Source organism: Podarcis muralis, chromosome 10 (genome assembly GCF_964188315.1).
Source record: "Podarcis muralis chromosome 10, rPodMur119.hap1.1, whole genome shotgun sequence".
NCBI classification, from domain to species: domain Eukaryota; kingdom Metazoa; phylum Chordata; class Lepidosauria; order Squamata; family Lacertidae; genus Podarcis; species Podarcis muralis.
Window position 1 is genome coordinate 50,828,520 of NC_135664.1, and position 27,772 is coordinate 50,856,291.

The 27,772-nt window shown below is 41.9% G+C and overlaps 1 protein-coding gene across 1 annotated transcript in view; it reads left to right on the forward strand.

The window, feature by feature from the left end:
* LARGE1 (LARGE xylosyl- and glucuronyltransferase 1) overlaps nucleotides 1–27,772 on the forward strand; it is a 309,421-nt gene that overhangs the window by 119,872 nt on the left and 161,777 nt on the right. Inside the window, exon 3 of the mRNA XM_028745321.2 lies at nucleotides 24,684–24,985. Within this exon, the coding sequence (XP_028601154.1) occupies nucleotides 24,684–24,985 (302 nt within the window). The remainder of the gene's footprint in view (nucleotides 1–24,683; nucleotides 24,986–27,772) is intronic.

A 27,772-nucleotide genomic window follows, 5' to 3' on the forward strand; every position in this document is an offset into this window, starting at 1 on the left:
GTAAGGAGAGAGAATTTCACCAAATTATTTCCACACCAACCCTGCAACCACTTGAGCCTCTTCCCAGAGAGTTGTGAGAACAATGATAACAGAGATCATTGTGACACCTCAAAGCAGGGGTTGTTAGAGACCAACTCCCATCAGCCCCAACCAACATGGTCAATGGTAAATATAAATTTGTTACTTTGTGAAGTGTCATGGGACTCTTTATTGGCTTTGCTGCAAGAGCTTTTTACTGCTGAACAATGTCATCCAAACCTTGAGCCTTTAAAGTTTCTGTGCATAAATGCCTACATCTCAGATTGAAAGGCATTGTGGCATTTTTGTATATATTGAATGCCAGCATTGAAACTGGGCTGGTTTTTCATATGTCTGCTTCTGCATTGTTAAGATCAAACCTCCTTTGTATTTAATGTCTTGCATCTTTCATCCACATGCTTAATTTGCCTTCATCCATCCATGATTAAGTATAGAGTGGCATAATTTAGACATCCATCTGGTTCAGGAACATGCATTGTATAACAGGGACCTCAACAAATGCATTGTTGATTCTAAGCAATACAACAGCAACTTACTCCGCTATAACTCATAACCAGACTTGCCTACTAAATGCTATTGTCAATACTGTATGTTGCCTATAGTAATGTGCCGGGTTCATCCCAGCTCTCTTTTCTTTAATTTCCTTGTGAAGCAAGTAATTATGATTTTAATTTTATACACGGGGGGAAATGAGACTGAAGCTGTGCATTGTTTTGCCTTAGCCAGCAGAAGTCTGTGTTCATAGTGCATGCTCCAGTGCCTGACAACCATTGCTGAGTGGCATTGCATTTTCCAGCTGACACCTCTACACAGGGACTTGGGATAGGGAGGAGTGCTGGGGAGGTGCTTTCATACTGCACCTGCACAGAATCCATAAGACCTTATGCAAGCCGACTGTGTTCATGTTTGTGCAGACCTTCGGAGCAAGTTTAGCCTGGTAGTACAGTACCTATATCCAGGGTCCTATAAATTATGATGGTGCTCAGTAACTGTGTTTCTACTACTTGTAACAATCTCACAAGGAATTTCACTATTTAAACTGCTACTCTGAAACAGCAAGTCCAATAAAGAAAGAAAGAAGCCAGCTTGTGGTTGAATCCTTTCCTCTTGCTCCCCAATCTCTTATTTCTGTTTTATTTTTGGTATTCTAGTCTCTTGCAGTTCAGGTTAATAGTTTAAAATTTTAAAACTGAGTGATTGCAAAAGCTTGCAAGAGGACAATTCAGGAAAACTTTAAAGCTTGCCACTCTCTTACTATATTTTTGTTGATCCTGATTAAAGTACTGCCCAGCTGTGGAATTTGAAGGGTTTTTTTTTTTACCTTTTGTTGTGCCAGCACAACTGTCTTTTGCTTTTTGTGCTAAAAGGTTGCAAACCAAAATAATTTAAGGTAGGCTACACACACACTATACATTTAAAATACTCTTAGGCCACTTTAATAGTCATTCCTTCCACCCCAACAAAAACCAAAAACTGAAAATGGTAGTTTAAGGGTGATAAGCTCACAGAATTACAGTTCCTAGCACCTTTAACAAACAACAGTTCCCAGAATCCTTTGGGGGAAGCCATGACTGCATGACTGTTGAAGTGACAGAAGAGTGCTTTAAATGCATTGAACGGATGTGACCCTAATCTTCACCAATGCTTGTTAACTGGGCTAGTATCCAGAAAAGCATATGCTTTTTAACTGAAGTTTACAGGTAATCCACACCTTATATGAGGGTTCAGTTCCAAGGGTGACACATACAGTATATGAAAACAATGGTATAGCCAAAATTTTGTTACCCTGGGAGCTGCCCCATAGTTAGTGCCCTGTGGTTGGTGAGTAATGGCATTCCTTTTGCTCCCAGAGCCAGTGTGCTGAGTCAGGCTTGCCCAGAAAGCAAGGCTAAAAGCTTAAAAGCTTTAAAAGAAAACTTAAAAGCTCTTGTGCTGGGTAACCCCAAGCAGATCTGGCACGAAAAGAGTTTTTAAGCTCTCAGTCTTGCTTCACAGGCAAAGCCTACTTGGTGTGCTGGCTCCAGGAGTGTTAGGGATGCTTCCTCAATATATTGTGGGACAAACCAACTTCCTGTGAGATGTCATGAGAGCATCCCCAACTTTCTCTTGCATGGTTGAGATCGCTCAAGTTAAATGTGCATAAGATGTGGGTTACTTGTATTTGATTCAAATGTTTTCTGGCTACTTTTAAAATAGCTTTTTAAAGAAAACAAATTTTCCAACAATGCTATAAGGTCAATGAACAGCCTCTTAAATCATTTATTTGAAGTACGCTATCTAACATTCTGCTATCCTCTGTTTTCAATAATAAGCTGTTAATACTTTATATCACTGCTATTGATCCAACTGTTTTCTGAAGACTCCAAATAGCAGCCAATAAAGGGTTTAAATTATTGAAAAGAATTGATCATCCAACTGGATACTTGGATTTCATTATATAGAATGTGTCTGATGAAGCACATTGTCATTAAAGCAACAAACTGAAAGCTTGGTTATTAAGAGAGAAGGCCAGGCTTATAAAGTTGTGAAGAGCTACAAATAAAACATTCATCTTAATAATGATAATAAAAAGGATGGCTGTTTAAATGGCCAAGTTAAATGAGGAACATTTATAGCTCTTAAATGGCTCCTTTTTCTTTCTTGTGAATGTCAGTCTTGCATTCAGGAATTCTGAAGCATGCAAAGGTTTAAGATAGTTGCCACTGTAACAGTTTGCACCAGAAAGAAAGAAAGAAAGAAAGAAAGAAAGAAAGAAAGAAAGAAAGAAAGAAGAATGTTTCTGGAAATAATGTTGGCCCATGCATATGTAATGAGAAACTACGGTTTTCCTCTGTAGTGAGCTTTGGGCTCATATGTTCCCCACTTCATTTTTATGACTGCAAAGAGGAGGATGGAAGTTTCCGCTTCCAATTTTAAACAAACCGCAGTTGACTGTTACATAAATATTTAATGAGCTGTGGTTTTGCATCCCCCCCCCCTTCGTGGTGTAATTCTGTGGGTATTTTAATATGAATTTTTAAATTTTATATAATGTGGTGGCATTGACCCCAGGTGCTTGTTTTTATTGCCCAGGTTGAGTCGGAAAGCTTATTTCTCACATGGTGTAATGCTAGCTAGAAGCTAAAATGATTTGCAGTGATTAAGAATAAGAAGCTCACATCTGCAAGCATTCTCTTCATGCCAAAGAAGAGGGGAGTTAGTGTGCAACTACAGTGTCTGCTTGCCCAACAATTGAGTGGATGAAGAAGGCTATGAGAGGGTTTGTGTTATTTGGACATGCAGTATTTCTAATAAAAAGTCATGTTTCAAGTATCATAGAATTGGAACAGCTATCCACATTTTTTAAAAAAGTTGCATTCCTTTAAACATCACTGGTATAAGATGAGCTCCATGTTGGATACTCATCATTCTTTTGTTGGTGGTATTTATTTATCTCAGTTTTTTGTTTTTTGTTTTTACTTATTTTCAGATATGCTAAATCAGTTGTTGCTAGGCTTTTTAGCCTTTGCAGCCATGTTTTACTGCTAAAATTAAATCTGAACAGAACATTCTCAAATAGTGTTCTCTGTTTTCCCCCTGTATTGGACTGTGCGTCCTCTGTTCATCAAAAGTTATGAATGTGAAGGAGTGGAAAATTTAGAAATACAGAGAAACAATATCTTCTGGCTGTGCTTTATTTTAATGTGACCTTTTAAAAGCATTAACATGGGTAGGTATAGGAAGTTTTCAGAATGACTAGGTTGTCATTTGTCATTTTTATTTTTTTGGGACACATGAATTGTTTTATCAATCCTCTCCCTTGTCTTTTAAAAATAAGGCTGAGTTTTATCTAAGAGCACATTGTGGAGAAAAGGGTAATAGAAAATGATGCAAATGTAATGAAATGATAGAAACAGAAGCTGAGGAGGAGCTTATGACAGCAAAGCCCCTTGAACTTTCAACCCACTGGACGGTTCTCTATTGAAGGCATTAAAACTAAAAAAGCTTGTTATCCTATGGATATTACATTAGGAGTGTGGATCAGTTGTCAGCTCACGTTAAAACATAGTTAATGTGGTTACAATTTTTTTAAAAAAATAATAATAATGAAAATACATTATGAAATAAACATTAAAATAAAATAAGATTTAAAAATAAGGCTAAAAATAAGCAGTCTGTATTAGTGCAGATTACTCAAATGTTCTCACTTTGCTCCTGCTGTTGCTATGCTAGGGAGGAGACAAGGTGGAGGCTGGCTTAATTTTATATACAGAACCACACTCATGGTTTGTTCAAAAGAAACATCATTCCAGAAGCATCCTATCTTCTCATGCCATGCCCTTTTCTCAGTGAAATTCATCAGTACTTTTTTGTTTCCCTGTCTTTTGAATGCAAACAACAGTTGCTATCTTTTTAGAAGCTTTTAAAATAATGTGGTGCTTTCACATTTAAATGTTCTTGGATCTCTTTTCCTACATGTATTTTAAGAATCCTAGATAATGTGGAAAATATTCGATGTGATGAGCCATACCTCAGTTGGTAAAGCATGGGGTTGCTGTTTTTTATATGGAGACAGCCCAGATTCAATCCCTGGCATCTGCAAGTAGGCTTTATAAAATCATAGAATCATAGAATTGGAGAGTTGGAAGGGACCCCAAGGGCCATCTAATCCAACCCCCACAATGCAGGAATCTCAATTAAAGCATCCATGACAGATGGCCATCCAAAATCTGTTTAAAAACCTTCCCATCCACCACTTTCCAAAAAGGTCTTTTCTACTGTATAATGGTTCTTACCATCAGAAAATTATTCCTTATGTTTAGTTGAAATATCCTTTCTTGTAAATTGAAGCCACTGGTTTGGGTCCTACTCTCTGAAGTAGGAGCTTCATATTCTGTGTGACAGCACTTTATATATTTGAAGATAGTTCTATATCGTCTCAGTCTCCTCTGTTCCAGGCTTAACATATCCAACTTCCTCAAGGGTTCCTCATAAGGCTTAGTTTCCAGGCCCTTAACCATCTTGGTTGCCCTCCTCTGCACACGTTCCACCTTGTCATCATTCTTAAATTGTGGTGCCCAGAACTGGACACAGTATTATGGGTGTGGTCTCACCAGGGCAGAACAGAGAGGTACTATTACCTCCCTTGATCTGGACACTGTGCTTCTGTTGATGCAGCCTACATCAGCATTAGCCCTTTTTTTTGCTGCTGCATCACACTCTTGACTCATATTAAGTTTATGGTCTACTAAGACCACTAGATTCTTTTCACATGTATTATTGTCAAGCCAGATGTCCCCAATCTTATATTGGTACAGCCAGTTCATTTGTTCCTATTGAAATTCATTTTGTTAGTTTGGGCCCAGTTCTCCAATCTGTTATGGTCATCTTGAATGCCAATTCTTTCTTCTGCGGCATTAGCTACCCCTCCCAGTTTGCATGAGCAGCCCCTTAATTCCTTCATCCAAGTTCTTTATAATGACACTGAACAACAATAGGACAGAACCTTATGGCACCCCACTTGTCACTTCCCCCCCCCCCCAGGATAATGAGGAACCATTAGTGAGCACTCTCTGGGTTCAGTCAGTCAGCCAGCTACAAATCCACCTAAGAGGTACCTCATCCATCTCACATTTTGCCAGCTTTCCCACAAGAATATGCTGGGGGAATTTCTCAAAAGTCTTGCTGAAATTAAGATACACTATGTCCACAGCATCCCCCTGATTCACCAAACTTGTAACTCTCTCTCTATATATGAACAGATTCATCTGAAAGGACTTGTTTTTGATAAACCTATGCTGAGTCTTAGTAATTGCAGCATCCTTTTCTAAGAGCTCATAGACCGACTATTTACTTATATATTCTAGGACCTTTTCTGGTATCAATATCAAGATGACTGGTCGGTAGTTACCTGAGTCTTCTCTGAAACCCTGGAGCACCACTGCCCTTCAGTGTAGATAATCTTGAGCTAGATGGATCAGTGGTCAGATTCTGTATAAAGGCAACTCCCCATGTTGCTAACATTTGTATATGTGGAGTATAAAGGAACATTTTGGCAAGGTTCCTTGTGTCTATGTGTTTAAGAAAGCACATTATTATTTCCTTTGTTAAACCACATACTCCTTACTCGTGAGTCCTGGTTCCCTTTGCTTGGCCATGTCTATAATATATGAGAACACTGTGAAAGGGAGAGTTTTTCCTTTTGTTTGCTGTGCAAGAAACACCGCTGGTTTGTGATGTAGCACCAGGGAGCCGACCACATGCTGACCTACTGCTGCACAGTGTCGTGTTACATTTATGGTGCTACATAAAAATGATTTAGAACACCATGCTCTACGCATGTAAAATTTGGGAAAGATGAGGCTCATTGCTGATTCCATAGAAGTCAATGAATTCTGCCAAAGCCTTCAGCAAGAGTAAGATTAGGCTCAGAATTTGCCATATTTCCTTTGTAAGAAAAAGAGTGAGATCAATAGCTTGCCTGTATTTTGACTACAGTCATTCATCACCAAAGTTAAGGATGAATGTGCAGATCCTTATATATGTAATTCTGCCTTTGCAGAAGCAGCAAGGTGGATGAAGAGATGGCCTGAAATGAAAATCAAAGAATTAAGCTGCCATATATGTAATACAGCCTTGGTTCTTACTACTCTTACCATGAAGTCCTTATTTTCATAAAATTCCCATATGGATATATTTAAGTGGAATATAATGATCCTGGGTAGTGAGGAGAACAAATTTCCATAATTCTGCTTTTTCATCAGAACAAGTTTAATCTCTATTACTTTCTATTCCTTTCTTCTTCTTTTACCCTCAAAAGAAATTGAGTTTTAATAAAATTACCATAATTGATTAAATGTCGTAGATTGGTAACTGTGTTAGCCTGTTGCAGCAAAAGAGGTGGGGGGAAGAGTCTCTCATTGGGACCTTAAAGACTTAACAAATTTATTATGGCAAAAGCTTGAAGAGGAATCTGGTCCACAAAAGCTTTTGCCATAATTCAAATTCAAATTTATTAATAAGGCAGCCAAAGAAAGGTTATAGCCAAAGAGAAACAATCAAACTGGGAGTTTATGACCAGGACTTGAAAACAAGGGAGTATGCTAGGGATTGGTGGAGGAGACTGAAGAGACTGAGCTTGTGTCTTTTGGATTAAGGCTGGTTGCTTATATGAGCTGTTTGGAGGCCTGATTGTGAGTTTGTTTGTGGGTGTGGCTGTGTGCTGTGCTAGAGCACAGGTTCTGAAGGGGGTGGGCTACTGCTGAGAGGAGATCAGGCTAAACAAGAAAATGAGTTGGGGGAGGAGTTAGCAGCCAGCAACCATTATATTTAGCTGATTGCAGTCTCTGGGAGCTTGTGGACTTGCAAAGAGTTGGTGTTTGCAGGGGTGTTTAGTGGTGGCATTTGAGGGGGAGGCCTGGACTGTTGTCTCACCGTGTACATTGGACCAAGAGATCGATAGCGAGGGAGCTGCTGCAGTGACTTGTAGCACCTGTGCTGTGTTTGTCTTCCTGCCTGAGAATGTGCAAGCCACACCTGCAGCAAGTGCAAGCTGGTTGCCTTGCTGGAAGAAAAGATGCAGTAACTGGAGGCCCACCTATCCATACTTCAAGCTATTGGCCAAGATTAGGAATTTCTCACTAGAGCAGAGTGAACTGTCCTGGAACAGCATTGAAGGGTGCGTGCCCCTAGAGAGGAAGAAGATCATCCTTTCCAGGAGATGTGCTCCTGGAGGTACATGACACACAAGCAGGACTGTAAGGAGCCATGCTGTGTCACTGGAGCTGCAAAATCAGTTCCATGCCCTCACCTTAGATACCAATTCTGCACCAGAGGAGCAAGGACAGCAGCTGCAGATCTCAGAGCACACTGAGGTGGCTGTGGAAGGTTCAGTGTACAGAATGATTCCTGCCACTTCCCAAAGAAGGAACAGACATGTGGTGGAGGTAGGTGACTCCCTGCTGAGGAGGACAAGGGTAGCAAGTACAGAGATAACAGGATTTCCCTAGAAGTGAACTAACTTCAGGAGCAAAGATTCACAATGTGACAGAAAAATTGCCTAATGTCCAATGACCACCACCCTGTCCTTCTGATTCATGTGGGTACAAACGATACTGCCAGACACAGCCTTTGACATATATCAAGCAATTGGGTATGTTTAGACTGGAAAAGAGGAGACAGAGAGGAGCTACGAAAGCCATCTTCAAATATCTAAAGGGTTGTTACATGGAAGATGGAGCAAGCTTGTTTTCTGCTCCGGAGGGCAAGCCTTGAACCAATGGCTTCAAGTTGCAGGAAAGAAGATTCCAACTAAACACCAGGAAGAACTTTCTGACAGTAAGAGCGGTTCAACAGTGGAACGGTTTCCCTCAGGAGGTGGTGGACTCTCCTTCATTGGAGATATTTAAGGAGAAGTTGACTTGCCATCTGTCATGGATGGTTTAGTTGAGTTTTCTGCATTGCAGGGGGCTGGACTAGAGACCTTTGGGGTCCCTTCTGCCTCTACAATTCTATGAGTCTATGATATGTAAGATATATACATAAAAATAAAAAGTTGACCTATACAGTAAATAAAACAGAATAAAAAAATAGAATCTTAAATATTGAAGGTGGCCATATGACCTTGTCTAAGCTGAGCAGCCTTCACTGCAAATTTACCTGAATTAAACATTACAGGCCTGTCTGAACCAGACAACAGATATATAATCTTATTCAAGTTACTACTGTATTAATGTTCTTCCCAGCACCCTCCAGCTGCTTATGGTAGCAGGAATATTTTATGGAAACAATTTATTGGATTCAACCATTTCCCCCATCATTAAACAAAAATTAGATCTGCCTTGTTCATTTTTATTTTGATTTTGTGAGAAATAGCCTGTACTGAGGAAGGTTGTGATAACAGAAGTTATTAACATATCCACACACGGACATGAGAAGAACCCTGCTGGATCAGATCAAAGGTTTATCTAGTCTGTCATTCTGTTCTCACAGTGGCCAACTCGATTCCCCTGGCAAGTCCGCTAGCAGGATGAATTCATTAGAACTTTCCCATTCAAGTTCCCCAGCAACTGATATTCAGAGGTATCCTGCCTCCGAAGCTGGAGGTAACATATAACTATTATGACTTATAATAGTCTTATTTTCCTTGAATTGGTCTAATCCTGTTTTAAAGCAATCCAAGCAGGTGACCATTACTGCCACTTGCTGGACTGGATTCCATAGCGCTGTGTGAAGAAGCTCTTCCTTCTACCTGTCTTGAATCTCACAACATCTAGCTTTATTGGTTCTAGTCTTATGAAAGTAGGTGTTAAGTTGTGGGTGAACATATCAGACGACACAGCGATTTTCCAAACAGCTCTTGTTTATTCACAGACCAGAACAGAACTGAACTGAAGGGTTCAGCCAGCCTGCTTATATAGAGCTCCAGTACAACATAACTGTAACAACTTTCTGTAACTATCCAATCACTGAACGTCACTTTTGATCCCTTATTTGCATATGTGGACCTGAACTATCTACAGTATCCCCCTGCTGGCCTAGGGTGAGAACTTCAGTACATAACAGTAGGAGACAGGCTTCTCTCTAGCCACTTTCTCTGCATCATTCACAGTCTTATACACCTCTATCTGTGATGTTCTCCCTTACTTATTTTTCCCCCAAAATGAAACTTAAAATCCCTAAATGTATCCTTCCTACATTATCATTTTGGAGGTGTAGTAACCAGAAATTGTACACAGTGGTACCTTGGGGTACAAACGCTTCAGGTTACAGACTCCGCTAACCCAGAAGTAGTACCTCGGGTTAAGAACTTTACTTCAGGATGAGAAATTGTGCGGCAGCAGTGAAGTGGCAGTGGGAGGCAACATTAGCTAAAGTGGTACCTCAGGTTAAGAACAGTTTCAGGTTAAGAACGGACCTCCAGAACAAATTAAGTTCTTAATCAGAGGTACCACTGTACAGTGTTCAAATTGTAGTTGCACCCTATATTTTTGTATGAGGAAATTAATCCAGTTAATTTTAAGATAGCACATGCTGCCATTAATTTTTCCTTAAGTCTTTAAAAAATAGCCTTTCAATCTTTTGCTTCGGAATTGGGAAAAGACCGAGCAAACAAGGTCTGCTTGCGTCACAGCAGCAAAATGATTTTCACTTTCTCCTTCTGAGGCTCTTTGCTGCATTTGCTAGAAGAGGATTTGTTAGGGTTTCTTCTTTTTTCCCGCCTCCTGAAAAAGAGATGGAAGGAGGGAGGGAGAGAGGAGCTAATTCATGAGTCGCTTGTCTCTCCTCACAAGTGAAAATAAGTGTCATAACAGAGATCAGTCATCATGTATTCTGAATATGCCATTATTTTGCATTTTTCCTTTCCCTGCTTTGTAGGACTGAAGTGACTTTAATAGCAGGTGCACTGAGTCAAAAATTCTGGGAAAGCAAGGGGAGAATAGAAAGCTCCAAGCACTAGGAATCTATTAATATCTCATTTACTGCTGTTTCATCACTGGAATATCACAGGTGTTTGTTTAATAAACCAACTTGACAATAGCCAGTGTGCATCATGCATATGTAATATATTAAAAGGGGAAAGATGATGTTGTACAAGGCATCCAAGAGCATTTCAGAGGTCCAGTGTGGATGCTGCATTGTTAGTAGAAATCACAGGCAAGAGAGTCACTTATGCTTCTGTTCAACTGCTGATAATGTACATCCACATCAGTGGTGCCCAGATCTTTCTTTAGCCCGATTTTTGTGTTCCAGAGATCCAAATGACAGCGATTTCATAGAATCATAGAGTTGGAAGAGACCACAAGGGCCATCGAGTCCAACCCCCTGCCAAGCAGGAAACACCATCAGAGCACTCCTGACATATGGTTGTCAAGCCTCTGCTTAAAGACCTCCGAAGAAGGAGACTCCACCACACTCCTTGGCAGCAAATTCCACTGTCGAACAGCTCTTACCGTCAGGAAGTTCTTCCTAATGTTTAGGTGGAATCTTCTTTCTTGTAGTTTGGATCCATTGCTCTGTGTCCGCTTCTCTGGAGCAGCAGAAAACAACCTTTCTCCCTCCTCTATATTTGGATATAATATATTACTAGCAGATGAGCTGAAGCAGAGGTTTCACATCTGTCATCCCCCCTAAAAGCCAGGACCGTGTCAGAATATTTTTCTCTTCTATAGAATTTCCTTTTTTGTTGTTGTTGAAAGCAAGTTTCTAGGTGCTTATAGGTGCTGGCTGCAAATAGATGAAATTTATTTCATTTGTGCAGAGGGCACAGAGGTGGCAATGTAAGTTTTCCAGTGTTAAAAGGGATGGCTGTAATGTCAGTGTTTTACCTATACCTTGTGACCAAAAAAAAACAAAAACACAAAATGACAAAAAGTGCAGAGGAAACTATGCAAAGTAAGAGGAATCATGTAAGCTTTCCTATTTTGCTTAATGTATACGGGTTGCAGAAGTATTCTTTTTGTTGGGTGGGATTGGTTTCTTAAATTGTGTGGGTGCGGAAACATAATGTTTGGGATTTGAAGTACACACAATCCTACCCAGAGTGCAGAGATGAGACCCTTGCCTTGTTCTTATTCAAAATGCATGTACAATCTTTGCATGTGTGTACATTTATTGACTCTTCCTCAGTTTGGCCATCTCAGATATTTCTCCTCTTTTAGGGGCCTTAGAGCCAAGCATCTTGACACATTCTTCTTCTCTTCCCTTGGCTTTAAATGCCTTTATCACCCTTGCAGCTTAACATATTGTTTAGCTCAACTCTGCCTAGGCTTGCACATTTCTGGAGTGACTGGATAAAATCAAGCAGCTAATTCTGGGTGCTAGAGCTATATGTTTCAAAGATGTTCCTGCTGCTTCTTGGTTATCTCTCAGTGTTGCTGTCTTGTGAACTGCAACAGAAGTACAACCATATGTTGGTTTCCAGGTGTTAGCCAACAGTAGCTTCATTTCATAGGCTAGCTACAAAATATAGGTGAATTGATATGTAAAAATATCCGGTATTTATATACCTGAAAACTGAGACAGGTACTGGGGGGAAATAGAGTTCTCTTTCTATGGGGGGTGCTAGGGTTTTATAAGCAGCAGCTGCACCCAAGTCTGACAGCAGATGTATTGATGCCTAGGGAGAAATACTCCAGTGCTGCTATGGCACTGTCAGCCTAGTTTTAGGGCCTGGCGATTCCTCTTCATCAATCCCACCAGGCTTTATGAATTATTGCCTCTCCAGAGCATCCCATTTATTCATATGCTGATGCACACCTGTACAAGCATTCACAGAACTTCCATATTTGCGTCAGAAATCCATCCTCGGCTGTAGGCTCTATTGCACATCTTGGAGAATATGTGTTCCTGGGAACTTAGTTTGTGTTGTTCGTGTTGCATGCACACAATCACATCTGCAGCTAGACCCACAGGCGTGATGGGAATTTGCAAACAAACAAGTTACTATATTTTACATGCAGTGCCGCTTCCTTTGGATGTGTTGTTGTTGTTCTAATTGCGCACAGTACAATTTAATAATTAACTCATTCTAGTACCTCATCAGATTTAGATTATTTGCTTGCATTTACTCTTAGATAATGAAGCAGCCTCTGTGTAGTAGTTTGCTCTCCATGCTCCTCCTAAGTCTTATTAAACGAAAAGCACAGGCAACATTATCATAACCACATTTTCACCAAACGGCTGCTATTCCTACTTCTAACAGATCGTGCTCCCCCCCCTTTTTTTTGTTTTTTGTTTTTTGTTTTTTTTGTTTTTGTTTCTCATTGTGGCTCACCTAATGAACATGTGCCGCTGCTAGGAATGTCAGAGAATTCTTACAAATGGGAGCAGAAATTCCCTTATTCATCCAGTGTCTGGAAGAGACATTAGCAAAATATCAGTCAGAACAGAAATCCATGCCTTTTTACATCCCTGCAGAACTATAACGAACTATGAATGGAAATCTTCTTAAAAATAGAGAGAGTAAAAAATATGGGGCAGGGGGAATGGATAACAACATATTAACTCTTCCACATCCCTGCTCTACGTCATATTCTGCAGTTGGCAATACATGGGCCAGCCTTTTTTAACCTGGTGCTTCCCAGAGACATCGGACTACAACTCCCATTTTTCTCAGCCAACACAGTTGTGCCCTCCAGATGCATTGGCTTGGTTGTTCTGGCAGCCTGGTGCTGATGGAATTTGTATAGTCCAGTGCATCTGTAGGGCATCAGGTTGGCAAAAGTTAATAGACAATGGCAGGTAAGCACATGCTTCTTACAGGTGTCTCAGTTGAACATTGATTCATTGTAAACAACAAATGCAGAAGCCCCTTAAACATCCAAGTCATGAAAAGTAATAGTTCATTCTGCACTAATCAGACTTCATCTGGAGTACTGTGTCTATTTCTAGGTACCATACTTTAAAAACAATGCATGCAAACTGGGGCATATTTCGAAGAGGGTAATAAAGAACGAAAGAGTTGTGGAACTGGATGTGTTTAGCCTGAAGAAGAGAAGACTGGCAAGTCATTATACTACTTTAATAAATAACTTGAGGGTTGTCACACAGAAGAGGGCAAGGATTTGTTCTTTGTTACTACAGAAGGCAGGACGAGATATGTTGGACTTAAGGTTTTGGTTGGTTGAACATTAGAAGAAACATTTTGATCAGTTTACTCCAACACGGTGCCCTCCAGTTGTTAGTGGAACCAACCAGTTACCTAAGACATCTTAAGGCAGCCTTGTTCAGGGAAGTTTTTAATATGTAACACTGTACTGTTTTTAACATTTGATTGGGAGCCGCCCAGAGTGGCTGGGGAAACTCAGCCAGATGGGCGGGGTATAAATAATAAATTATTATTATTATTATTATTATTATTATTATTATTATTATTATTATTAAGAGGTGGTGGTTTTCTCTTGCCGGAGATCTTCAAGCAGAGACTGGACTGGATAGCCATCTGTTTGGAGCACACTTGCTCTGGATTACCTGCATATTTCCTAGATTTGGGCATCTAGATGGACTAGCCTACAATCCCCCCCTGCACCTCTCTGATTCTATATAGTACAACAGTTGGGAGGATAGGGTGATGAAGGTAAAACTCCATTCATGTGGACGTATTATTTCAGCTTTGAAAATGCTTCCAGAGAACATATCCACCTAACATTTACTGTGTGTGTGATTTCTTAGAAGAATGATTTCAATAAAATACATGTCTTAATTCTAAGGTACAAGCAGATGAGTTTTTACATCTGCTTATGTGTATGTATGTCTGAGAAAGAATAGCTGTATTTGTTGAATGGTTAACATCCTTTCATTCATTGTACTGAAAGAGAAATGCAAAGCTCACCATGCCACCTTTGTCCCTGAAAAATCAGTGCTGCACAATCGGAACACAAATTCCAGTCTCCATAGTTGCGTCAGCAGGGGAAAGAATCCTTTTACATAGGCAAATACTGCTCAAAAGTTTAACTCAATAATTAGCAGCTGGAGTCTTCTGCTGATGAGCAGCTGAGACTATTCAGCAAGAGAATCTGAATTAACCACATCTGGGTGCTGAGTTTGCCTTTTTTCACCCATTGATATTTACTGCATCATGATTTTAACATATCTGAGGCATGCATTTGTGAATTTACCAAATTTCCTTTTACTCTTCTGGCAATGGTCTGTCTTGCTTCTCAGCCAGACATGACAGCAGTAGGGAGTGCCCCCAACTCCAAGGTTAAAAAGAGTCTGTTGTTGTACCACAAATTCATGTTAGCAAGTGCTTGCTTGGGGCATTTAAGAAAGAGATGAATAGAAACTGAAGCTATTATCCATGTTTAAGAGTGTGGAGCACGGATTGAAAATTAAACTTCTCAGGGTTTTCAGGAAAGATTTGCATGAAATAAGAGAGGTAGTATCATGCAGGTGTTCTAAGATGACGTTCCAAAGATATGGGGCAGCAAGGAGAAAGTGAGGTATCTTTTGAGGGTACCAGATATCTTTGGGTACAGGAAAAGCTAGAGGAGCAAAGGTAACGGGGATCTAACAGGGTATAAGAGCTGGGAAATCTCATTTTATCTGGAAAAGATATTCCCATCTTTGTTCCCCACAATCCCCATCCCACTAAGTGTTATCTGAGGCCTAAAGTGCTGGGAGCAGGGAATGTTTTTGCAGTGGTTGGAGTTTGAGAAAATAATTCATCAAGAGCACAGATGGTTGATTTAGAACCTAATAGGTATTAACACACTATTTCCCCCAAGCTTCGCTCCTGATATTGATAATGTGTTATCTTTGCCAAGCCTCCCCTCTTGATAGCATGTTATCTTTGTCAAGCCAAGCCTCCGATAAAATCTTATTTTTCACTCACTGCTTAGCCTGATAAAATGTTGTTTTCTTTCGACTCCACTCTCTGCAAAAAGGGCAATGGAGGAGGAAAATGTTTCTTTTAAAGACTTCTCTTTTCGGCAGAGTTGTACATTTCCCTAGGTCATATAAAGTGGGTTGCAGGAGAAAGATTGGGGACGAAAGTAAAAAGGCAGTAGCTTCATGGAAGGCTGAGAAAATAACAGTGCAAATCATTTGTAGCTCCATATTCCATTTACCTGAGAGGAACTTTGTGTGACAGTTTTAAGTAGGCATGCAGAAGACTGCCCTGTTAACTAGCTGGCCACTTCTCCTTACTTGGTTTTCATTTATAGGCAAGCAGGTAGATTTAGCATCTACTGTAAGCAAATGTGCCATTTACCTCCTATTTTGGGCAAAGCACACCTATTTGACACCATATGACATCAGGCTTGGAGATGTCTCATCTCCAGTCTTGGTGCTAAGTACCACATCACTAAGATGGGAGATAAGTCTCTGCTTATATACTTAGAATATGTACACAAAATGGCAATAGTGCCGTATCTGTATATGCAGATTCTGACTCTAGCAGAAGTCTCTTAATGTGTTTTCTAATATGTCAAATGGCAGCTTCTAATGTGGCAATGCTACACTGTAGAGAGTAAGCCCATTAAATACAATGGTAAGTAGTTCTGAGGAAGCATGTACGGGAATTCACTTCAAGTAATTTTATGCATTAAAAGCTAATGTGGCAATGCTACACTGTAGAGAGTAAGCCCATTAAATGCAATGGGAAGTAGTTCTGAGGAAGCATGTACGGGGATTCACTTCAAGTAATTTTATGCATTAAAAGCTATAATTTTATATATTGCAGATGGGATTCAGTCTTGTACTAACAAAATGAGGCTGCACAGCTAACAAAGATTTGGCACTCTTGTGCAACAAATCCAATTCAGGGGGAAATTGGACTTTCAGAGGCTGATGGACCCTGATAGATTCCGTCAAGCCTTGTGGGACCTTGCTCCCCCTGGCGACTCATTGACTGAGCTTGTTGAGGGCTGGAATATCCAGCTCCTGGCAGCCATCGATGAGATCGCACCTAAGCGCCCTCTGCGACCCCGCAGAAACTGGGCTCCCTCAGACGGCTAGAGCGAGTATGGCGGGGTGCCCGTGACGGAGCCTCAAGAACATCTTATAGGGTTTTTATGAAAACCTATGAGATGGCAGTGAAGGCCGCTAAGAAGTCTTACTTCTCGGCCTCCATTGCATCCACTAGCTCTTGCCCGGCACAATTATTTAGTATAATTAGGTCTTTAACGTCCCTTGAAGGACAGCCAAATTTAAATAACAATCTGACACACAGCTGTGAGGCATTTGCGAGCTTTTTTGCGGAGAAGGTCCTGTTGCTCCGCCATGACCTCCCTGCCAATTTGGATATAATAAAGGAACTGGAGGCCCCTCAACTGTCCTCGGGTCCAGTATTGGACCACTTTGACCGGATATCTCCAGCCGATGTGGACAGACTCCTCCAAGCTGGAAAGCCCACCACCTGTCCTCTTGACCCGTGCCCGTCATGGCTGATTAGAGCATGTCCAGATGAGGTGCGGGCCCCCCTGGGGGATATCATCAATTTGTCCCTTGGCACCGGGATATTCCCAGGGGAACTGAAGGAGGCAGTGGTGCGTCCGCTCTTAAAGAAAACATCATTAGATCCCTTAGATCTATCCAATTACTGCCTGGTTTCGAATCTTCCGTTCCTGGGTAAGGTGACTGAGAGAGCGGTTGCTGAACAGCTTGGTAGGTTTCTGGATGAAACATCGGCTCTGGATCCATTCCAGTCCGGCTTCCGCGCTGGTCATGGGACCGAGACGGCTCTGGTCGCCCTAACAGATGATCTCCGCAGGCAGCTGGATCGAGGCGGGTCGGGGCTGCTGATTCTTCTAGATCTGTCAGCAGCCTTCGACATGGTCGATCACGAACTCCTGGACCACCGCCTTGTCAACGTGGGGATCCAGGGCACAGTCCTTCAATGGCTGCGCTCGTTTCTCTCTGGTTGGGGACAGAGGGTGGCGCTTGGGGGGGAATTATCATCGCGCCACTCCTTGGTGTGTGGAGTGCCTCAGGGTGCGATACTCTCCCCTATGCTTTTTAACATCTTTATGCGCCCCCTCGCCCAGCTTGTCCAGAGTTTTGGGCTGGGTTGCCATCAGTATGCTGATGACACCCAACTCTATCTGTTGATGGATGGCCATCCTGACTCGGCCCCAGACACACTGACCAGATGTCTGGAAGCTGTGGCTGGATGGTTACGTGGGAGCCGGTTGAAGTTAAATCCTTCGAAGACAGAGGTCCTCTTGCTGGGACGGGACGATATGGGATTGGGGGGGGGGCAACTCCCATCTCTTGCGGGGGTGCAATTAGTGCCAGCACCGTCCGTTAAGAGTTTGGGTGTAATCTTCGATACCTCCCTCTCTATGGAGGCGCAGATTACAGCTATAACAAAGGCAGCATTTTTTCATCTCCGCCAAGCTAAGCAGTTGGCCCCTTATCTCTCTCGCCCTGACGTAGCCACTGTGATCCACGCAACGGTCACCTCCAGACTGGATTATTGTAACTCGCTCTACGTGGGGCTGCCCTTGAGACTGACCCAGAAACTCCAGCGAGTGCAGAATGCCGCGGCGAGACTCCTTACGGGGTCTTCGCTGCGAGATCGCATTCATCCGGTACTATACCAGCTGCACTGGCTCCCAGTGGAGTACAGGATCAGGTTTAAGGTGCTGGTTTTAACCTTTAAAGCCCTATACGGCCTAGGACCCTCATACCTACGGGACTGCCTCTCCTGGTATGCCCCACAGAGAAACCTACGGTCTGCAAATAAAAACATCCTGAAGGTCCCAGGCCACAGAGAGGTTAGGCTGGCCTCAACTAGAGCCAGGGCTTTCTCGGCTGTGGCTCCAATCTGGTGGAACGCTCTGTCACAAGAGACTAGGGCCCTGCAGGACCTGACATCTTTCCGCAGGGCCTGCAAGACAGAGTTGTTCCACCAGGCCTTTGGTCAGGGCGCAGCTTGACTCCCTCCTCTGGCAACCTGCACAGAATTTTGCTTAACGGTTGCCATCAATTTGACTTTAATTAATTTTTATAATGAAATATTTTTAGAATGTTGGATTATTTGATTGTTTATTTGATTGTTGTTAGCCGCCCTGAGCCTGGCTTCGGCTGGGGAGGGCGGGATATAAATAAAATTATTATTATTATTATTATTATTATTATTATTATTATTATTATTATTATTATTACAGTAAGGAAAGTGATAGGGAAACACACGGGAAAGTGTAGGATAACAGTTGCTTGACATGATACTGTGTAAGTTCCCTGCAAACAAATCCAAATGACTGTTCAATAAACAGTGAATATTATATAATCTCCCTGCAAACTTTGTGCAAACAAGTCAGGGTGAATCCTCAATAAACAGGACATTTGGAAGTGACATCTCCATTCATGCATTCCAGACAGCAGCAGCAACAACAACAACAACAACAACAACAAACCTTTGATTGTTAAATTAAAACCATTGTAGAAATTTATTTTCCTTCTTTTTTAATCATTATTGTAATTTCTAAATTTGCATCTATACTTATAAATCACTAGGTACAAAGTTCATGCAAATCAATGTCTCCTCTTTTTATTATAAATATCCTCTTTTTTAGTGATGCATAAATGGATACCTAAGTAGGCTGAAGTAAGATGGTTCACAAATCAAGAGAGCAATTCAATAACTTTTCACTTATAAAAAAGCTTCCCCAGAATTTGTTACAGTTTTTCAAACCGGATCATTTCCTTCAACGCTTTGCTGAATTGGAACTTGACTTTGCAGCAGCCAAAAATAGTCACCTGTTTGTTGGTGCGATCCATGCTGAAAAAAATTGCTGTTAGTCCAATTTATGGTGACAGCAAAGTACCTTCATGCTACCTTACACTTCACTGTTGCTGTCACTGGTTTCATCAAGGCAAGGAGACTTGAACCTGTACATGTGGCAGTTGCTCACTGTGTTCAAAATGTTCTTGAGGTACCATTTTTCCAGAGTCATTATACTATTCTCTTAAAACTTCCTTCATTCTGTAAGCATTTTCAGAGGTTTCACTCATTTCAGAATTAGAAGATGCCTTGTTTACAGTGCAGACATCTGGAGAAAATTGCTCAGCTTCATTCAGCAGTCCTATCGGCTGCTGTCAAAACAGCTCATCAGGCAGCATTCTCTAATTCCAGCTGATGCTACCTCGGAGCAACTTAAAAACTTACAGTAGGACACGTCGGTATAAAAATTCTCAGTGGGTGTGGGAATGAGTTTCTTAGCATGCACTGTGATTGCTGTGTGGAGATGCAGGCATTGAAACACCAAATGGTTAGCAAAAACAGCCTCATCCCAGCAGCTGACATCCATCTGAGCAGTTTGTAAAGCCAGGTGTCTATAGACAGCCAAAGCAGCAGCCAACAAATTCAGAATTGGAAAAAAAATTATACTGAGCATTTTTCCTGCAGCTCAACACATTCTGTTCTATTCTTGCTTTATTTTTAAGCTCCTTGTGTTCTGTACTTATGAAATGTGTTTTGTGTTAATATTCTTGTATTACTAGTGTGTGTGTGCATCATAATACATAACACATTTCATTAGGAAAAATACCTCTTCCCTTTTGTTTCATTTTGGGTTTTTTCCTTCCAAATTTTCCCCACCCCCACTGGGTGTGAAACATATTAGACTGAATACAGATGTGCAGGTATTATCTTGCCTTTTTGAGCATCCACCATCTGCTTACCCTATTTGTTTAGGGTCTTTTGTGACTCTTTTATTTATATTAAATTTTTACCACACCTTTCCACCAAGCAGTTGGTTTAGGATAAATAAAAAGTTCTGGACATATCTGTTTGCCTTGGAATTTGAGTTTCTTTTTGGCCCAAATGTTCAAGCAGAGTGTGGTGAAATTAGTTGGTTCCTTTGAATCCGTCAGCATGTCTGTTTAGAAGTTACTGTAATTCATATATCTTTGTATAGATAGAAAGATGTACATACACATGCCACACAAACTTAGTTTAATTTTCTTATCTGATTTTAAATTCTGGGTTGACTGTCCCTCTAAGACCAGGGATGGAGAATATTTTTGGGGACTTTTGTCCACATTTCATTAGGGTAAATGTGGTTGGGGGCTTCATACTGTCCGTGTGTGGGGCCAACATTCAAAATGGGTGGCATCCCTTTTTTCTTTTCTAATCATAGTAATAGGCAGTTTGTTTATATGACACGTTTTCCACGAATACATTGGTGCTCAATGTAAACAGTCTAAATGTAGTAGTACATTATCTGTAAACAGGAGAAATCATAATATCACTGCAATACAATATTAACAATTAACAGTTCGTTTAAAATATCTCAGAAATTGAGGTGAGCATATAGTTTACCAACAGGTAAGCCTTCTCTCCCTCTTTCTCTCCCTTTCTCCTTCATTCCTCCCTCCCCCCCCCCCGGACTCAAGAGCACTCACTCACTGTGGCACCCTCTCCCCCCCAAAAAAGAAATCTGCTAGCCTGCCTCCACCCACCAGTTATCTGCCTTCAGTAAAGCAGCAATTGATTCCCAGTACACAGAACTGTCCGGAAGTGGTCTGGATGCTAAACCACAGAGGGTGGGTCCTAGAGTGGCATTCTAAAGGGCTCCTCTATCTGAGGATAGGGAACCATACTATTTTGAAGGACCATCCTAGCTCTGTGCTTGGCCAATGTGCACATGAATGCCTTTCTGACAGACAGACATTTTCTTCTTATTTGGTGGCTTGGGGGCCACCGTGAAAAAAGTGGAGGGCCATAGGTAGTCTACCTCTGCTTCATGTTCTGTTACAAAGTGAAGCGTAACTTCACTTTGCTTCACTTTCCTGGCACCTGTACCCTTATGACCGAAGAGGGTCAGCCCCAGAGTGAAAGAACTTGAATGTGCTGTCCAAAGAAAGGACCACCTTACTTGTATAACATGTAGTCCATACACTCCCAGAAGAAATATTTGGATTTGAGTTGCTAAACATATTCATATAGGGTCATGAGAATTTTGGCTGTCTAAAGCAACACATAATTTGCATTCCATAGCAGCTTGAGACTAAAGTATGTTTGTTTGGAAAAGTTGGGTGCGAAACTGCCATTCCAGTTGTGTATGTGGCATTTATTTATTTCGTTTTATCTTTATTCTTGAATTCTTAAAAGAGTCAGCTACTCAGACATTATAAATTGGTTTTAGAAATCATGTGAGGGGTAGGTGGGTAGGCAGGCGTAGATGAAAACAAAGATGGGGATATGAAGCATAAGGCACTCTTTCCTTTAAATGAAAAAAAAGAGGGGGGAAACTGGGTTTTCATGCGGCCTGTGGGTTGCTTGTTTCTACTCCTGTCACAAATAAAGCCAAACATAAAATAGAAAGTCTGTTTCTCTGCCCTGCGTAACTATGGAAAAAAGAGGGTGGCTTGGAACCCTCTGGGAAATGATACTTGTGTACTTCAAACAGCACCACTGTTTTGTGTTGTTTTTCCCTTCATTGGATATGGATGTGCTTTCTGGGAGTAAAGTTGGGTATTTATAACTTCATGTGAACCACTGCAGTAAGATTACCACTAGCGATAATAAGAAATGTCCGCTGTAAATAGTCTTCCTTAATAACTGTGGTAATATAGCATTAATAGTACTCAGTTGTTTATCTAGAACAGTTCCATCACCACCAGTTGTTTTGCATGCCCACACACATCACTGTGGTTTTAGCAGCTGTTCATAACTACTAAAATGCTTGGTAATGGCTACATATCTGATAGCGCCTAACACGTTGGTGTTACACAACTGCTTTCTGGCAGTAGATGTATCAGAGCCATTAATAATAGAATAGCTCACCGATAATATCAGAACTAAAGATTATGGGGGGAAACAGTGCTTTTTTTCTAGAAAAAGAAATGCTGCCTTAAAAAGCACTGAAAATGCATGCTGCACCAACTCCTGATCCATCCATCTGGGGTCTACCAGAACTCTCAGAGGAGGTGCTGAAACTAAGTTCTGGACTGTTCCGGCTGAAAAAAAGCCCTGTGGAAAACATAGGAGAGAACTTGGGGATTGGAAACATGTGCAAAGTTATTCTATTCTCCTATTTTCTGTAATTGTCTACACAGTCGCATCAGTAGTGTATTACAAGAGTCTCCCACCCCAAGCTCCATATTGTAATACCCAGACACCAAAACTTGGTACTGGATGTGGACAAAATGTTTTTCCTGGTCTTGTATAGTGTTTTGCTTAAACCTCCTGACCACTTTCATTGCTGAGAGGCTCCTTGTTGTTAAACTCTACAATGCTGTTAAGTTTGGAGGAGAGGTCATAGGTCACTGGAAGAGCACATCCTTTGGATGCGGAAAGTTCAATATCTGGATTCAATCCCTGGCATCTTCAGGTAGGGCTGGGACAGACTCTTCTAGTAAAGCTTCCAAGAGCTGCTGCCAAGCAGTAGAGTCAATACTGTGAGTTAGTGGACCAATCTTCTGATTGAGTACAAAGCAGCATCCTACGTTTTCTGCATTTGCAACACTAGTGTGTGTTGTTACATGACCTAACTTCTTTTGTTGGCACCCGTCTGTCTTGGAAGACAATGGAGGAGTGCACCTTTGGGGGTGAGGCCAAGCTGTTGGACGGTTGCAGCACTTCCTGTGGCTGTAGAGATTGGTGTGGGAGAGACAAGTTTCATTGCAGCTGGGACGGATGAAGGCATCCAGTTGTGCTGCTGCAGATGCACCATGGTGTTTCTTATCTCTGTCTCCTCCCAGCGGTCATTTCTCCTCTGGTTACTGCTAAAAATGCACAACTTGACTGCCTGTCTCCAGGCACTGCAAGGGATTATAACCTTCATGTCACATTTGCAGGCACCAAGTTGGTCTGCCAATTGGCCTGGTGCCTGAACCCAACTCCCTGTGGAGCAGGTCCTTGGGGACCCTGCCATCTTCCATTCTGTGGACATGACCAAGCCAGGGTAGACGTTGTTGAGACAGGAGTGTGAACATGCTGTGGGCTTGGGAGAGCACATCTTTGTTACTATGCAACAGATATCTCTCAACTTACAAACCTTCCTACGTTTCAGACAAGCTGCTTGATTGAAATCCATGATGCAGAGAGAGATTGCAATGATTGTAACCAGGCCTCACAACAAATCTATCGTGTTGGAGCTAGAGAGAAGTGGGTTTGCCATGACCAGGGGTCAGCAACCCGCGGCTCCGGAGCTGCATGTGGTTCTTTTACACCTTTGCCGCGGCTCCGGGGCGGATACTAGCGAGGGGAGGAGGCGCATTGTGTGCCCTGACACTCCCCACTGTTTTAAATGTCGCAATGGTTTTGTGGCTCCCAGGTTTTTTTTCTTCGGTCCAAGTGGCTCTTTTTGTCTTAAAGGTTGCAGACCCCTGGCCATGACCAATCACTTCCAAAGAAAGTGACATGGGTTCTGTGTGCAACTCATTTAAATTTGCAGAATAACTAGCTGCTGAACAAAACAGAAGGTGCCACTCTGACCTGATTCCCGTGTTACAGGATTGGTGTGACTGTTGTTCTGTTGCAAGTCTCTTCCACATCACATTGGTAATGCAACAACAATAGCAAAGCATATGGCAGGCACAGGGTCAGATGACAAGAACGACAGTAATGCTCTGGTGGTGATGCCACCTAAGTTTGATGCCAGAGTGCGGTTTCTCATGTGTTTCTGGTCTTCCTACATAGGTTGTATCCAATGTTAGTTGTACTCAGAGGAGACCTATTGAAAATTGTGGACAGGACCAACTTGGGTCCATTAATCTTAATTAATCTACTCTGAGTAGAACTTGGTTGCCTATTATGGTTTCTATAGTCTTAAATTATCAGAAGGTCTTGAGACAGAATCAAACAAGCATCCACTACATCAGTAGAAAGATAGGATATACCTGATGCAGAGGTGGAGCTAGCTGCCCTGGCACCTGGAACAGGTCACATGCTGTGCACCCGGAACAGGGCTAGTCACCCACGGGAGCGTGCTTAGCCACCCACAGGGGTGCCACCCACAGTGAGCATCCCAGGGGGGCAGGGCGGCGATGTCACCCCCACTCAGGGATGACACTTGGGGCAGACTGCGCCCCCTTCTTCCGCCAGTGACCTAATGGTAATTGATATATTGGATTAATCATCGGCATAGTTGTGTTGTTGTTTTTTTAGCAATTCAGGACTTATTACAGAAAAGGGTTCTCTCTGTTCCTTTTTGAAACCAAAATTTTAAGTGTCCTTTGTATCACTGCCTCTTTTCCCCCTCCTTTCATCCTAGATGGAAAGCCAGTGTCATTGTCTCCAATTGAATCTCAGCCCCACAGCCCTCGTTACACAGCCACAAGTCAACGTGAAAGAGAGAGCCTGGAGGTACGCATGCGAGAAGTGGAAGAGGAAAACCGGGCACTTCGCAAGCAGCTCAGTCTTGTGCAGAGCCGGGGCCTGTCCCATCGCCGAGGCAACCACTCAAAAACTTACTCCATGGAGGAAGGGACTGGGGACAGTGAGAGTCTACGGGCTGGCATCGTGGCAGGGAACAGCTCAGAGTGCGGACAACAGCCAGCAGTGGAGAAGTGTGAGGTAGGTAGATTGTTCTTCCATCTCAGGCCATGCTTCCCAATGTTTGGCTGGCCAACTTTTCCATGGATGCATTTGTGAGAAAGGGACGAGCATGCTCTGCAGCTTCTTTGAGTGCTTTTGTCTGGCTTGAATGGGTCCTTGAACTGCTTACCAGGGTGGGGAGATGGATGTGGTGCGGTGGTATAGAAACCTCTGACCCCTAACTGGGTTGCTGGAATGCACCTATTGTACAAAGGTAAGAGTCACATCTGTCTACCTAAGCTTTCTGTGCCCTGAGAAGTTTCTGGCTTGCATGCCAACATGAAACTGATTATATAGTAGCACATTCCTGCTGTCTAAACTGCATAGGGATTAAAATGTATTTTGTAATTGCCCATTTTTTTTTTTTTGCGTCTGGCTCTACCAGCTTCTGGCATGCAGCCACCAAGATGTTGCCAATGAAGGAATGAAGATTGCGGGTTGCAAACAGGTTCCTTTCCCCTGCTCTGTTGAGAACTGGTTGGCTTTATTGGGGCCTTGGCCTGCTTTCAGTGCTATACCCACGACATGGGCCATTGGCAAATAATTTTTATAGATTCCATATATATTTTCTCCTTTTGTGGAAGCAAGCAAGTCATGTCAGTGGTGATGCTGTGTGCTTGTTGATATGTAATTTAGTAATATATAATTTAGGAAAGTTGGAAGCAGTGCACAAAAATATGAGAAAGACTGGAAATAAAAGTGATATTAAAGAGAAAAGACATTTGCTTATATGGCATAAGATAATTTTGTAGTTAGAGTTGGTAGAGTACCATCATGTCCAAGGACAGCAACTCAGTAAAATGCTGGCAAGTTGGCAAGTTCCATAGGACAACATTGATGTTTGTATCAATTATATTGTCTAATTTAATGGCTGTTGCACCACAATTTTCAAAGTCCAGTAGGAAGTTTGTTAAACTTGGTCCACTGATTGCTTTAAGATCACAATGTAAAATCTACCAAGGGTGCTTGGTGCAATAGGCAGGTTTTGATCTGTCATTTTCACTTATCCTCAGTTTACCTTTAAATGTGAATGTCTCTAGTTTTACAAGGTTGTAGAAATTATTTGAATGTACCTTGTTATGTACAAATTATGAACACCCTATAAGTAATGATTACATTGACCCCAAATCAGGAAAGATAATCTATTATAATTCCCCGCAGTTTCCATGGGTATCCTAACTCGTCTACCTAATTTCCATATCTTCAATTTCTTGCACATATTCACAAGCATGGTTCCTCTCCTCATACTGTTGAAGAGGGATGTTAGCAAAATCCCCTCAAGTTGGGCTCAGAGGACTTGCAAAATCCTACCTTAAATGAGAGGCAGGTTTTGAAAGCCCCTAAATCAGGCATAGGCAAACTCAGCCCTCCAGATGTTTTGGGACTACAATTCCCATCATCCCTGACCACTGGTCCTGTTAGCTAGGGATGATGGGAGTTGTAGTCCCAAAACATCTGGAGGGCCGAATTTGCCTATGCCTGCCCTAAATTCTTCTCTGGTTTAGAATAACCTACCAAGCAGAGAATAATCCCTGGTTTCCCTTCTTGGTCCCCAAACACCCTTCCTGCCAACACTTCAGTCTCCTAAACATCCTCCCCCCCGCCTTCCCCTTTAGAAATGCTTCCCCAACATGGCACCCTCTGGCTATTTTGCACTGCAACTCCAATCAACCCCAGTCAGCATGGTCAATGGTTGGAGATACTGGGTGCTGGAATTAAAGCAAGAGGTAAGGGAGGAGGATGTTTTTGGGGGGCTAGCAAGGAGGGACTCTTGGGGATCAGGGAGGCAGGTTATTTCCCCAAGCTTTTGTGTGTGTTTTCCCCAGATTTTGTTTAGTTTTCTTCAAAGTCAGTTGGAAACACATGGGTGCAAGCTCACTCCTCTATCAGACTCCACAGACCTTCTAAGACCCTCTGAATACAGCAGACATGTCAGCTTCATTTAGACCTTGAAAATGTGTCAGTTTCCCCAAAGATGCGCAGCGGTAAATATGACAATGGTTTTCATGGTTGTTACACAGCATCACTGACTCCATTGTGTTCTTTCTTCGAAGATGTATTTGTGATTGTCACTCACTCTCATTTTGCGAACTATATCCATTCAATTTCAAAAGGAGCTGGGAGGAGGTGATACCTCACTTGAGTAGAAGAAAGCCAAGTTTTTTGAGGGCACTTAACAGAATACACCAAGGAGAAATCAATAAACAATGGTATCGGCAAGTTCTGAAAATAGCTGCAAGCAGCTATTGAGAAGCTGTAGATGGGAACAGCTGGCCAGAATATCTCTCTCTCTCTCTCTCTCTCTCTCTCTCTCTCTCTCTCTCACACACACACACACACACACACACACACACACAATTCCAACCAATCAACAAACCTTAACAACTGAAAGGAAATCTCTTGGCAGTTCTAGATCTGCCTTCCGTGCCCATTTCACAAAGAACAAATCTCACGGAATGTGGTGGAACTTGCTTACCAGTAAGCATGCATAGGGTTATATGGTAACTGTCTTCTGAGTCATATTTGTCAAGGGAATTTTTACACCACCACAATATTTCCCAAATGGTAGGTGGTCTATAGATTCTTTACATAAATCAATAAAAGAATACAGGATGATGATGATGATTTGCCTTTGTAGTATCCAGACAACTCTTTTTATTTTCTACTTTTTATGAGTTTGATCTGAAACTGTAGCAATCAAAGAGGGAGAAATCCTATGCTCACCTAGGTGAGACTGTGGGAGAAAGGTAGTCAAATCTAACAGTG